Here is a 13,521-nt window from a genome sequence, read left to right as displayed (position 1 = left end):
ATTCCTATAGCCCATGTGGTGCTGTATGGCTGGTCCAACAACAGGCGAGCAATGCGGGAAACGCCCTCTTCAATACGTAGAACACGAGGACGAAACAGCACAGTTGCAAACAGGCGCCTTCCGGCTCGGGTCGTCTGTTAGACGCTGCGCATGTGAATGCACAAGACCCTGGTCCTCCCAGGCCCGGGGCGACCCACCCCGCCCAGCTTCTGCACGCCAACAAAACTCCCGCGTTCACTCGCCTCAAGCCTCCATCTTCACCTCGTCTAAGCTCTCCGGAAAATCGAGCAAAGAATTGTCGTCTTGCTCTTCCTCCTCTGGCAAAACATATACACTGGTGAGCGGCTTCTTCTTGACCGACAGGATCTTGCCATTGGGCGGAAGACGCGGCCGGATGTTTCTTTGCTTCTGGGGCAACTCCTCGTCCTCTATCAAATATAGCTCGGACGCTGGAGATTGTTCGCTGACCTCGCCTTTCCGCTTCTGCTGTTTCACGTAGTTTGCCTCCGTTCGCTGTGCCAATCCCTGATAGAACATCTGCAAAATGCCGATCTGCTTACCCACGTCTTCCGTGCGAAGTTTGATCTGTTTCCATTCACGCAAGTCCTCGTACTTGGTTGTTTTGTTTATGGGCCCTGCATTGTTGAAGGAGTTGTGGAGCCTTGCGTGGAGAAGATACACTGGCACAGATGAAGACAACATGTTGAACTCCTTGTCAAGGCCCAATTCCTTGAAGCCAAAGAAGTCGTCGCCCAACTCACTGGTGAAGTCTCCGGTCGTGAACTGCTCACTATTGTCGTCAAAATTCTTCTCGTTGAACTTTTCCAAAGACGGCCGGAGCAACTCTTTCAAGAACCCAGAGAGCTTGCTCCGAAGGTCCTTGAGTTTGGCCTCCGTCTTTTTGACTTTCTCTTGCACAAACGTGAATAAATCATCAGGCTTCTCCACTCCGTTTTCGAGCAACGTTAGCAAAAGGGTTTCGGATGCGCTGACTGTATTTCGTGATGTGCTTTCACAATGCAACTTCATGGATTTGGCCAAGTTCAGCATATACCTTTCCGCAACCTGCGTGAGAGTATTGATCGCAAACTGTTCGGTAGTCTCAAACCCCGTATGCATCGCAATCTTAGCAATGCTCTTTCTCAAAGCAGCATACTGTACCTGAGGGCTGTAAATGTCATGGTTAGGTAGTTTGGATACCGGATCAATGTCAACTTCTCTTATGTGTTCGATCTCCGGTTGTCTCATCTGGGTTCTGTGCATGAACTGTTGAGTCTGCATTTGTCTGATCAACGATATCTTGAAGCAAATCCTCCGTATTTCCTGGACCTCGGTGATGTTCTGAGTGTACGCCTTGTTGAGCCCTTCATTTTGAGAAACGATCAAGCCAGATGCCTTGTTGATATCTTGTGCCTCTGGGTTCTCCACGAACGTTTCCGCCATACGGTTTTCATAGTTCTCTTGTGTGTGGTCGTCGATGCCTGGATATGGGATTTCAGGCACTCCGCCTGCAATGTCGTACTCCAACAAATATGGCTCGTCGTTGTCAAGCAATTTGTTTCCCTTGGAGACAACTTCCTTATTGTCCAAAAAGTGGTTGAAGTCGCTCATCTTCTTGGACTCGCGAACGATCGCCTCAGCATCCATCTTGAGCTTGAAGTCTTCATCAAAAAGTGCTGCCCTGCTCGAACAATAGTTAGCTCTCGATTTTGCTGTGAATACTTTCCACGCTTGAAGCTCTGCATCCTGTATATCATCGTTGTCTTCCTCCCTTTCGTCAGCATCGCCTTCATCGGCGTCTTCGTCTTCTTCATCGCCGTTTTCTTCATTAGTCGGTGCTAGACTCCCATTTTCTGAGATTATTGTATCAACTGGAGCCGGTGTGGCTGGGGTGCCGTTATAAGTGTTGGCCCCTGATCCCAGCTGGTCGGTTAATGCGGCTTCCGTATCCTCAGACTTGACGACTTCCTCTCTTCTCCTCATCTGTCCCTTCTTAGAAGACTTTCCTCCTTTGACGGTGGAAGACACCATATTCTCGGTGTCTCCGTCATCATCCTTCTCGATGTCTGACCGGTTTCTTATCACAATATCCGGAATAGACGGCGCAAGTTTTAGGGTGCGCTTTTGCATGGCCGAGGCATGGGCTCGTAAGAAATGTTTCGGGTCTGCATTGTACATCAAACAGTTGTTCCAAATAAGCATCAAGTCGTCGACAAACTCAGATTTGGACTGGTAAGCTAAAGACTTGAGCTTCTTTAGGACAGTGTTCAAGTCCATGGGCTTCTTGATAATGAGCCCGTAGTTAGGAGCCTCTCGTTTGGAAACCTTGTTCAAGAATGGCGTCGAATGCTCTGTGTACCCACGCAAATCTAAAAGGACCTTTTCACAGGCCTCATACAATTCCTCTTGCCCCACTCGGTCGTCATTGGCCCATTTGCCTCTGTTTTTCCGGATGTCCAAAAACAAGCTTCGCAACTCGAGGTCGGTCAAGCTGATGTTGTCCCTCTTATCTCTGATGGTATTGAGCAAATGCTTGAGAGAATGGGACGCCGCACCAAAGTTTATTTGGATTTCTGAACTGCCGCCCTCTGTGCTTTTCAGGTTCTCGATTTGCATGTCTGACTTTTCGAGTTTCCGGCGCTTGATGAGTGTTTCTCGATCGTACTCGAAGTTGTGATAGATTTTGTTGAAGTTTATGATTTGCAAGTCTCTATCTTCAAGCGATGCTGCGGCAGGCTCCATATCGTCAGAGGATATTTGAGTCTGGTAGGATTCAGCCTGTGAACCCTCGCTGGCCTTAGCCTGGAATAAATGGCTCGGTATGTGAAGAACAATGTGGTCCTCTTCAGAGCGCTCAAAGTTCTCATTGGCTTCAGAGACGGGATCTTGTTTTGAAGTTTCGAGCGCCGCTTTGGATGACTCTTCCTCATCGTCGTCTTCTTCTTCGTCATCGTAGTCATCTTCCTCGGCCCTCACCACTTTCTTGGGGTGCTCATGCGAAGAAGAATTAGAACCCACCTCCTCGCAAATTTGAGGTATATCCTCAAGCAGCTCTATTAGCTGGTAGTCCTCGGAAGAATGTTCGATATTGTACATTCTGCTATTGGTGACGTTGTGTGCGGATTGGGCGTAGAAAAAATCGATGGCCTTCTCCCAAAGCAAAAAACGCAAATTGAGAGCAAGTGCTCGGATCGGCTTGACGCCTTCCTCCAAAGCCTCCTGTTCCTCTTCTTGATTCAGCTTGTCCTCATTCGGCCAATCTATCTTGAGAGAGCAGTTGCCTTCAAGAAGCTCTCTCCATAACTCGAAGCTTCCAATGTCAAAAACATGCTTCACGATCTGGTACTGAAAGTTGTTGAGAACTTCCTTGAAGAACTCTTTCTGGTGTAGTTTCTTCGCAAGTTCAAACAACCGACGCAGGTCATTGGCCTGGAAAGTCGATAGTTTATCCATAGCCAGCAACACACGTGGAAATTCCAGCCGGAAAATGGGCGTCAGATAAACGCCGAACTAAGATTTCCGTGCAAGCTTGCAATTCTGCTTCCACCCACAGAATTATGCCAATCTATACGATCACCTGTTTCTTAGCCAAGATGATGCCTGGCTGTTTCGAGAGAACTCTGATACTGCGCACTGGCCTTGCACAATGTAGTCTCACCCGCTGAAAAAATAAACTGGCTTGGCAAATAATTATACGCGCAGCGCTGGGTCGCCAGAAGTCAAGGTGGGTTTGGCTGGGCGGACTGGTCTTGAGCTCTTTGGACCAACTTTGTAGTCTTGTTGACAGTAGCGCGATGTATGCAGGACACGCAATTGACAGAGCGCACGGGCGGCTTGGTACCAGAGAATACGTAGTGGGGACAGACCAATGGCGTTTAGTTCTGCGGCTAAGTAGCTGTGAAAACGTTGGGTTTGCAGTATATATATTGTATGTGCCATTGAAGGGCGCATGGTCTGACATTGTGCCGATCACGTGACCCGCCGTGGCGCGGCCAAGCATGTCTGGCAGACGAAGGAGAGTTTCCGTTCCCAGAGCGAACAAAGCAGTATGTTTCCCTGTTTGCTCGCAATTTGCGAGGCAGGAGATGGCTGCAAAAATTCGATGTGAGCCGGTTTATGCGGAGTGGGGCATCAGAGGAAACTACGAGGAAATCTGGCATGTCGGGCCCGCGGACAGCCCAGAGAAATCATCGGCACGTGTATATATGATGCAACTGTACATTAATCTATGAATAGGCACGGGATGTCCACGCAACAGACAGGCAGCCGCGGCCAGGCGGGGGCCGGGCGCCTGTGACAGCATGCTACTTCATCCCTCTCCGGGCCGAGGCCAGGCCGCCTAGACGGCGTACTTCTTCGTCCATTCGCGGGCCGTGGTCTCGTACTTCTGTCTGTCCACTTTGTATACGTGTGCAATCTCAGGCACCAACGGATCGTCGGGGTTGGCGTCGGTCAACAACGAGCAGATCGACAAGAGCACCTTGGAGATAGTGAGCGCAGGCGACCACTGGTCTTTCAAGATATCTAGACAGATCGAGCCGGAACCGTTGATGTTGGGGTGGTAGATCTTCGTCGTGAAGTTTACCTTGGGTGGTTTGAATGGGTAGTCGGTGGGGAAGTGGATCGAGAGGAAAAACACACCTCCGGCATATGGCGAGTCTGGGGGGCCCATGATGGATGCCTGCCAGTGGTACAAGTCGTCGCCCACGGGGCCGGCGGAGCAGGACGATGGCGGATCTCTGGAGCAGGTTAGTATTTCTTTTGAGGGGCCAGGACCTGCACGGTGGCGGTATCGGAGCAGAGGGGCTTGCAGGCCGTCGGCGGCAAACACAGGCTTTGTGGATTTCAGCGGCCGCCGACACAAAAGGGGTTCTAGATTTTCTGGAAGCCAGCTGTCACAAAGGCCGCCGGAGAGGAAAAGAAAAATAGCCCCGGAGATCGGCCCATATTTGTTACCCTTTTGTCTCTTGTTCCGTTCGAATTCTACGAGGACCTGATCTGGTACTTCAGTGGCCGTGGAGAAATCCATTTCTGACTTTGATGGGCTGCAAAAAAAAAATCACGTTTTTCATGACCTTCACTGGCACAAGTATGGCAGAAAGTTCGGGCAAAGGAGGCAAAAAGTGGGTTCAGAGTAAGCGCACAACACCGGCCATGGCTCGCCCCGGGCGGGCGGAAAAGCAAATCAAACATACCTTCCCAAGTCGAGCAATTCTTTGTTGATGCGTTTTAAAGACATGTCAGATGATTATATGGAGCTGGATTGGGAGAAAGAAAAAGCGAGGGCTTGGACGAGGAAGGAAATTTCCGCTTGCGGGTGCGCAGTGGCACCGTGGGTGGCGACTGCACACAGCGCGCCCATTCCAGCGGGTTCCACCGCACGACAGCAAGAGACCAGAGGGCCAGGTCACGTGCAAGGGCGGAGTCACACGAGTGAACACCACAGAGAGCCTGGTGGAATTTGCATCTGCTTGTTTTATCCTGCTACTGCTGGCGACGGCAGAAGTCGCAGATGGAGACAGGATCGGCCGGATGCTGTAGGTGGCTTTGCGCCGTCTCGGTACTCATTGCCAACTGCGAATATTATTATGGTTCCAGGGCTCGCTCACAGCGAACGGCTATATAGCTGAAGCATGAAATGCGAAACACTGGTGCTGAAGCTCCTGAGACATGGCGTGTCCTGGAGATAAACGATTTTGTGCTATGCCGTGACCGAGAAAACTGGGCCTTGGGCCCCGCAAAATCTGGACGGCCAGATTGGTGCGATTTATAATAATAGGCCCATGTTGAAGATATGGTTCCGCCCGGGCCCTAGCACGTGACCCTCTCGCTGCGGCTATCGGCCATTGCAGGCTGGGCTAATAAACCGTTCCAGTCGGCGAACGTTTGACTCCAGCTTCTGCCGATGATTAATTCCGGCATTGCAAATTGCAGTGGTACAATAGTCTACAAAAATCAGTGGAGAACTCAGCAGACACCGTGGAACTAATCCATATTCGGGGCACTGGTCCACTTTCATCGGGAGACTACATACAGGACCGATACATAGGATGGACAGAGAGATATCTTGTTTTCGAGATTTGCTGGCAAGTGTTTGGATGGGACAGGAGATCTGCTGATGCCCAAGAAAAATAAATACACAGATGTCATGTGACATTATTGGACAGCTATCCCCGTGTTCTGATGGACGGTGGGATGGCGCTTGTGTTTGTTGGACTCGGTGAAAAAACTGCATGCTAGAAGTCAACTTATTTACTCTGTGATGTTAATTGTCGGGCATTATAATACATACTTCGCTTAAAGAAAACTCAATTGTGCCAGATGTGAGGATAAAGAAGTAAGTTGGCATTCGGCGACTTTGAGATGCTCCAGGGTAACCGGCTTGATCACATTCACGAGCTCGAACAAACAGAATCATTTTTGTCATTTCAATATGTGCAATAATTCTTTCAAGTAAATTAAGTGCTTTACGAGGGAAGCTTTCTAAGGTGTGGTCTCAGAGGCAGAATACACGTGACGTGATCTTACAATCCATGGTGAGGCCGCTGACCTGGGGGCAATAAAAAAACCTGTGAACAGTATTTTGCACTCTTTCTTGCGGAAGCCGCTGATGACATGTTTCTTCATCAGAAACAGCAGTATATTGAGCGGATCAAGAAGACCAAGTATATGTATCCATGCAACATGCAAGAAGATACACAGAGTTTTTATCCGAAATTTTGGCGAGAGACTCCGGAAACACAGAGGAATGATACAAAACACAGACGAATAATTCGACATAGAAAATGGTCCAAACATAGAAGAATGATTCAAACATGGAAAAACAATCAAACATACAAAAATAATGAAACATACAAAAATCAAACAAAGAGAAAAACAGTCCAAAGATAGAAAAATAATTCCAAGAGAAAAAAGAGAAATGGGTTCGAATTTGCCTGAATATCTTGATACAGTCCTATGGCCCATCCAACACGTATAATAATATATGTTTCAGCTAGAGAAACTCGAATCACTATTTAGTAATTGGTTGCGGGTGAGCAGCCCAATTTCGGTTCCAAAAAAAAAAAAAATAGAAAAAAAAGGAAAAGAAAAAACAGATCCAGACGTCAAATCACTTGTTCTCAAAAATTAGCCATTGCCTCGCCCTCTTCTTCTGTACATGCACAATTTCGCCCGACCACCTCAGCGCTTAAAATCATGGTATAACCAACAAAAAAAAGCAGCCACGAAAACAATCTTCTTGTGAGCCTCACATGTTTAAGCCCTTCTACTTTTTTTATGGTACTCACCCTTCTGGCAGTACTGGAGCTTTTATGTTGTACCGGAGCTGTACTGTACTAGACTTGTCCTGCAGTTTTACTGAAGTTGTATCAGAACTACTAGGGTGACACCCGGGTCTTACCAAAACTTACTACATAGTTTCGCCAATTTTGCCTCCTCGACTTTAGCCGCTCTCACTCTGGCTGGAACGATTGACAGCCTCTTTTTCGAGCCCTCGAAATTCCCTTGACCCGCTGCCGCCGGGGCGATAAGCTACCGCGTCCTGCATACCACACCTACTTCCTTCTACGCGGGCCATCAAATGTTCATCAACATGGGTTATGGAGCACCCGCTGGGACACTGCATGTTCATGAATTTCGACTCCAAAGGCTCTTCCGGCACCGCGAAATCCAGCCGGAGTCCAGAATTTCAAACTCTAAAAACAGACGCCGCCAAAGTCCCGAATGCACGCCGTCCCAGCACGAATGGTCCCTCCGGCTCGCAATTAGTGACGGATTCTACAACAAGCGATATCCTGGGGATATACAAACAACGGCGGTCAAATTCTGCTTCCCTTGAAACACCCCCCTGCCCTGAAAATATGTACAAAATGGCAGTTCTGTCTACTTCAGACACACCCAAACAGCCCCCCGGCCAGTCCAGGTCCAGCTCGGCGGGACGCTCGGCACACAAATCGAAAGCAGGCTGTCTCACATGCAAATACCGCAAAAAGAAATGTGACGAGTCTAAACCGGTATGTCGGGACTGTCGCCGGTTCAACAAAGAGTGTGTCTGGATCGACCATCGCACCATGAACGGCACTGAGATCGAGAGCCTAAAGGCCCGTGTAAGAGAGAAGGAAAGTTCCCGCAAAATGAGAAAACGCGTACGTCTTCCAAAGATTGACCCTGGCTGTCTGTATGCGGAATCCCCGCTGTCATCGATGACGCCGGAAATGCCTCTTGATCCCGATGGCCTACATGTTCCGCAGATCGGCCAGCCCCAGAATGCTGGCTATGCCCTGCACCCGCTCTCGGATCTCCGGGGGTCTCCTGTGGGGATGGATCCGTCTTTTTCCGTGAGCTCAGAGCCCCGTGGTTCGATTTCCGCAATAGTTCAGCCACACAGCCCGTTTTCTAAGCTGCCTGTTATTCCCAACACTAACTTTAACATGGCGCCTTCCCGCAGCGGACCGGTATCTGCTTTGGATGTGCACCCCATTGAGTCTGATCCTATGAACGATGTTCTTCTGCCTTTTGAACACCTCGTGGAGCCAAGATCATCTGCGGCAGTCTTGGGATTTCTAAAAGAACTATCCGCGTTCAATTGGAACACCAGTGAGCAAAACGGGGGTCAGGTCGAAGAGCTCACTGATGCCAACCAGGAAAATGCAGAGTCATCTCTAAGATTTGAGTCCGAGGTCTCTCCTGGGCGAACCTTGCCGAACTTTAATATCCCCAGCTTCATCGAGCAAATCCAGACAATGAGCCACAATTTCCCCGCTCACATCGACAGCTTAGCCTCGAGCTTCAATGCGACGTTTTCTCCCAGCCCGCGCGCCTCATTATCGTTCTCACCCGAGCTTGACCAGTCGGGACTCCATTTATATAATTACTATCTGGAAGTGCTCTCGCAAAAAGTGTCGATCGCCCCATGCAGTCAAAACGAGTCCAACTCATACCAGCGAGTGTTTCTCCCCTTGGCACAGAAGGATAAAGGTGTACTTTACGGTTTGTTGGCGTGGGCTGGTTTTCATCTTGGCGGTCAATGGATGGCAGAGGGCACCAAGTATGCCGAATTGGCGCTAAAACATCTTTGCGCAGATATCTCATTCACCGAGGGTACCCAAAGAGTAGAGGATAGAAGGACAATAATTAACAAGCTAGCAGCCATTTTGATCTTGTGTGGCGCCGAAATCTGCCGCGGCGATGTGAAGTTCTGGTCCATTTACTTGCAATGGGGCTGGAAGTTGCTACGATCCAATGGTGGGATCTTGAACTTCAACAATAACAAGGAAGAGCACTGGCTCATTTCCAACTTTGCGTACCATGATCTTCTCGCAAGCTCGACCAGCGAGAGAGGAACCTACTTCCCCAATGAAACCTACTACAAGATATTTGCCGACCCAGACGGAATCTCTAGCGGAAACCTAAATCCTCTACTTGGTGTATCAAAGCCTCTTTACAAGATCATCGGCGACATCAGTAGCTTGTGCTTTGAAAGCAAGCAAATAATGGATCAGTATTATAGCCTATCCCGGAAGGTTCCTAAGCAAAGCGAAGCCACTTTGCGTTCTCCTGAGGAAACTGGTTCTTTGCATTCTTTCACAGAGACAACTTCTGAAGTCAGTGATCACTCAAAAGTTGCAGATTTGCTTAATTTCATCAGCAATAAAGCGCATGAATTGGAAATAACATTGAACAATGTCAAGCCTGATTCTTGCGATTTGCAGTCACTTTCGGACTCCGAGCTAGAGTCACAACTCACTATTTTCGAAACATTCCAACTAAGCTGCAAGTTATACCTTCGACAGGCGATCCTCCGGTTGAATCCGTCCGCATTAGAGTGCCAGATTCTAATGAACGATCTTATCAAATGCATAGATGTATTGATTGACACACCTATGCAGGCAAGTATTGTTTTCCCCGTGTTTATAGCTGGTCTATTCACGGTGACCGAAAGCGGAAAAGCCGCAATGAGAAAGCGATTCGAGAAACTCATTGTTGATTACGGGCCTTGGAATGTGGTCAGAGTTAAGTCGCTAGTTGAAAAAATCTGGGAGGAAAACCCGCATGGAGATCGTGTTGTGGATTGGAATACGATGTTAAACGACTTGAACTGGGATCTTAATTTCGCATGATTTGTTGAGCCCTATTTCCCAGCTGGGTTTTTGTTGGAACAAATCATCTCCATTTGCGCCTTTTAATTTTTATCTTTCGTTATTTTCGCATACTATTCTATTTCGAAGAGACAGATGTATCACAAAGATTTTTTTTTTGCCTCGCAATGCAAATCCTACTGTCATCACTTCTCCGCTTGATAATTACATGAGCCAAAAAAAAAAAAATGAAGCGCAATTTGCTTTTGTGTTTAGGTAGGCCCATAGCTGCGCAGACTTTCATACTAAGATGCTTATTTAAAATTGAGAATAATCTTTGGGTGCAAACCTTCCTTCCTGTCAAATGGCTACCAAACCAGATATTGCTACTAACTTCGCTTCTCAAAATTTACTCTCAGAAAATAAAAAGAAGTATGGGGATTTAAAAAGGCAACAAAAAACTATCAGCAGTCTGCCTAGAACACTCAGAGTCAATCGGCGCAACAAATACTCGGTTGTCAACCAAAACAGCACCAGCGCTAAATACAAAACAGGGTTTGTGCCAGTCAAGTCCCCCGGCTCAAAGCTGCTGTCATTTTCTGCACCAGTACTTCTCTCTTCACCCAAACGTGTACGACGTCGCCGTCGGCAAGCTTCTCGACAGTCTAGTTTAAGCGAGCGCACCTTCCGGAAGGACCCAAACGGCACACGATCCAAGATACGGGCGATCCCCATAGCAGTTGGTGGGGCTCTGATAAAAAAGTCAACTTGCAGCTTGAGGAAAGTCATGGCAGAAAAGATCCAGAAAACCACTGAAGTGTGGCTTCCCAGCTTAAAGATGTCAAATTTGACTCACTGGGAGCGGCCGTTTTCCAGACCACTGAATGCCATTGAACAGGTGTTGAACGATGAGATAGTGGAACCAACTTCAAGCTATTTATGTGGCTTCAGGCAATTTCTCAACTGCAAACTTGAATCGACTTTTGCAGGGAAGAGCCCAACTAATTCCAGATCGATACAAAATGCAGAGACCCCGCAAACTCTGGGCGAGGTTGTTGTTGAGGGCACCAACCAAGGTCAGCCTCGGGGGCCAACTCACAAAATTGATCATCAAGAGGAAACTGATGGCGACAAAAAGAGAGGACGCTCTAAGTTCAGAAGATTGGCCCAAGTTGGTACATATGCCAAGCTGTTTGTCCAGAAATTGAAGATCAAAAGTCTTATCGGGCGCGGTGGCAGCGATGACAATTTTGCTGAGATAGATGTCCCCAACATCCCCTCGCCCTCGAGCGATACTTTGAAAGCACTCAGAAGAAGCAAAGCCCCTATGGTCTTGTTATCGGCTTGCCTGTCTTTCCTGTTTGGGTTGCCGATTAGGCCTTACCCTCCTGCTAAACGTGGACCACAAATGATCATGACCCCAATTCTGACTTCGACGTACAACAATTTGTTACTCAGTCCAGGCAAAGAAATATATTTGGCGGATACGGCAGATTCCACCGACTTGCGATCGGAAAGAATGAAGCAGATTTTACGGGTTCGGTTCTCCATGAACAACGGCCAAGTGGTAGGTGATGGGAGAACAGTTTATAGGAAACCTTCCCATGGTCTGGCAGATCTGACGTCAGGTGGCATTCCTCTTACGCCAATGTCTTGCATTTTGGAACAAGACCCCGATTTTGAGTCTTTCATGTTGCCCCTCGACTCGGGTTATACTCTTCAGTCACCCGGATCAAACGAGGTTGACCATGGTTATATTCCAAAGTCCAGTGGCACATTCAGTGAGTTCGGATATCAGGTGGCTTAGTGCTGAACAAGGTGATCACTACATCTGTGCGGTACAAATTTTTATCGATTTAACATGCTATACAGGGATAAATGTGAATGAAACAGAAAGGCGGATATTTTACACAGATGAATCAGTCCTTCGACTTCTTCTTCTTCTTCTTTGGTGCTTCGTCATCGTCAGCCTTACGCTTCTTCTCCTTCTTGTCCTTCTTGTCCTTCTTGTCCTTCTTGTCTTTCTTCTCCTTCTTTTCTTTCTTTTCCTTCTTTGGCTCTTCGACAGCTTCCTCCTCTTCAGCGTCGACATCCATGGCGTCAGCACCACCCAAAGCCAAAGCTTGCTTGATGGCATCGGCGTTCTTCATTGGAGCGGCACCAGTGTCATAAAAGTTCAATCTGTCTTCAACCTGCTTTCTCAAGATTTGACCAAAAGCAGTAGTGGGCTCGTCGGAGTAGTTGTCGATTCTAGAAGCAATGGAACACTTGTTGGCCAAGTATCTGGAGATTCTACCCTTGTTCTTGGTAGCGGCCTTACCAATGAAAGAAGAGTGGTAGATCAATCCGTACTTTGGAGTGTTACCCTTCGTCTTCAAAGCTCTGAACAAAGCCTTCTCAGCACCCAAAATTTGAACAGTGGAGGCAGCCTGCTTCGACAAGTTGGTCAAGGAACCAGCGTGAGAGATCAATCTGGCACCAACAACCTCACCAATCAAAGTCGACAAGTTAGGAGCAACAGTGTGCATCTTGTCAGTCAAGTACTGGTACAATCTAGCTCTGTACTCAGAGATGGACACCACTCTCTCGGCAAAGGTGGAGACGTTAAGCATATCTAGCTCAGAAATGTCTTGACCCATGGAGATCTTGGCGTTGTCAATGATTCTTTGGGCGATGGAGAGGTCGTCGTTGAACAAGGCGGCAATGTCGTGGACATTCTCATCGGTCAAGTTGGCCTTGTCCTTGATGTAAAGGGCAAGCTTAGCATAGACGTAGTTGTCCGACGCAATCTTGGCCAACTCGGGGAAGTGCCATCCGTACCACTCCTTGACTCTCATGGAGAAAGTGTTGATGTCCTTGTCCAACTGGTCCAAAAGCGCAATGGCCTGGATGATGTGGTTGTCGTTCTTTTGAACCGAGAACTTTACCTTGGCTCTGGAAAAGGCGTGACCCAAACCCAACTGGGCTCTCTCGATGTCACCCTCCTGCAAGTCCTTCAAGAGCTTGGGGCCGTGGACACGGATGCCTCTCAAGAAGTCCTGGGCAATTTCGTTGGACAAGCAGTCGACGTATGGAAAGTGCTCCTTGATGGAGGGACCCAAGTTTTTGTCCGATACACCCAACGTGATTCTCTCCTTTTTGGAAGGCTTGGGCAAGTTCAACTCCAACACAGACTTCAAGTAGTCGCTGACCAAACCCTCGGAAATGTCGTTGGCGTTCTCCAAGGCCTGGGCAGCGCCCTTGAAGGGAGCAAACGAAACAAGCTCGATCATTTTAGAAAATTTGCCCAAGTCCAGCGAAGCCTCCTGGACCTCCTTCAGTCTGACCGCAATGTCATCCTGTTGGATCAACACCTTGAAGATGGCAAACCCAGTGGCCTCTTCGAAGAGGAGGTAGTCGATTCCAGCCATTGTTTGTCCGTGGTTAGGTTGTCTAATCTCAG

The 13,521-nt window shown here is 48.2% G+C and overlaps 7 protein-coding genes across 7 annotated transcripts; 3 read left to right on the top strand and 4 right to left on the bottom strand.

The window, feature by feature from the left end:
* Positions 1 to 243: 243 nt before the first annotated feature.
* On the bottom strand, positions 244 to 3,453 carry SPT7 (SAGA histone acetyltransferase complex subunit; the record flags this gene model as incomplete). The annotated part of the gene is made up of 1 exon (XM_018858860.1): positions 244 to 3,453. One exon carries the CDS (start codon positions 3,451 to 3,453, stop codon positions 244 to 246), a length of 3,210 nt encoding a protein of 1,069 aa, XP_018711802.1.
* An 886-nt stretch (positions 3,454 to 4,339) lies between these two features.
* Positions 4,340 to 5,239, bottom strand: UBC4 (E2 ubiquitin-conjugating protein; the record flags this gene model as incomplete). The annotated part of the gene is made up of 2 exons (XM_018858859.1): positions 4,340 to 4,739; positions 5,196 to 5,239. 2 exons carry the CDS (start codon positions 5,237 to 5,239, stop codon positions 4,340 to 4,342), a joined length of 444 nt encoding a protein of 147 aa, XP_018711801.1.
* Positions 5,127 to 5,733, top strand: METBIDRAFT_179547 (uncharacterized protein). The gene has a single exon (XM_018854757.1). It carries the CDS (start codon positions 5,223 to 5,225, stop codon positions 5,628 to 5,630), a length of 408 nt encoding a protein of 135 aa, XP_018711800.1. The 5' UTR covers positions 5,127 to 5,222; the 3' UTR covers positions 5,631 to 5,733.
* A 626-nt stretch (positions 5,734 to 6,359) lies between these two features.
* On the bottom strand, positions 6,360 to 7,284 carry METBIDRAFT_179506 (uncharacterized protein). The gene has a single exon (XM_018854753.1). It carries the CDS (start codon positions 6,964 to 6,966, stop codon positions 6,484 to 6,486), a length of 483 nt encoding a protein of 160 aa, XP_018711799.1. The 5' UTR covers positions 6,967 to 7,284; the 3' UTR covers positions 6,360 to 6,483.
* A 587-nt stretch (positions 7,285 to 7,871) lies between these two features.
* UGA3 (Uga3p) lies at positions 7,872 to 10,121 on the top strand (the record flags this gene model as incomplete). The annotated part of the gene is made up of 3 exons (XM_018858858.1): positions 7,872 to 8,147; positions 8,253 to 8,598; positions 8,626 to 10,121. The coding sequence occupies 3 exons, from the start codon at positions 7,872 to 7,874 to the stop codon at positions 10,119 to 10,121; spliced, it is 2,118 nt and encodes a 705-aa protein (XP_018711798.1).
* A 161-nt stretch (positions 10,122 to 10,282) lies between these two features.
* On the top strand, positions 10,283 to 11,942 carry METBIDRAFT_179508 (uncharacterized protein). Its single transcript, XM_018854754.1, has one exon. The coding sequence runs from the start codon at positions 10,444 to 10,446 to the stop codon at positions 11,884 to 11,886; it is 1,443 nt and encodes a 480-aa protein (XP_018711797.1). The 5' UTR covers positions 10,283 to 10,443; the 3' UTR covers positions 11,887 to 11,942.
* A 56-nt stretch (positions 11,943 to 11,998) lies between these two features.
* SIK1 (snoRNP complex protein) lies at positions 11,999 to 13,489 on the bottom strand (the record flags this gene model as incomplete). Its single annotated transcript, XM_018854108.1, has 1 exon — positions 11,999 to 13,489. The coding sequence occupies one exon, from the start codon at positions 13,487 to 13,489 to the stop codon at positions 11,999 to 12,001; it is 1,491 nt and encodes a 496-aa protein (XP_018711796.1).
* Positions 13,490 to 13,521: the final 32 nt, after the last annotated feature.

Source organism: Metschnikowia bicuspidata (assembly GCF_001664035.1).
Source record: "Metschnikowia bicuspidata var. bicuspidata NRRL YB-4993 chromosome Unknown METBIscaffold_3, whole genome shotgun sequence".
Taxonomy (NCBI): Eukaryota; Fungi; Ascomycota; class Pichiomycetes; order Serinales; family Metschnikowiaceae; genus Metschnikowia; species Metschnikowia bicuspidata.
This window is presented reverse-complemented; position numbering and strand designations above follow the sequence as displayed.

Coding starts and splice junctions, on each gene's coding strand:
- METBIDRAFT_179547 (XM_018854757.1), top strand. CDS start 5,223: ATGCGTTTTAAAGACATGTCAGATGATTATATGGAGCTGGATTGGGAG.
- METBIDRAFT_179506 (XM_018854753.1), bottom strand. CDS start 6,966: ATGGGCCATAGGACTGTATCAAGATATTCAGGCAAATTCGAACCCATT.
- METBIDRAFT_179508 (XM_018854754.1), top strand. CDS start 10,444: ATGGCTACCAAACCAGATATTGCTACTAACTTCGCTTCTCAAAATTTA.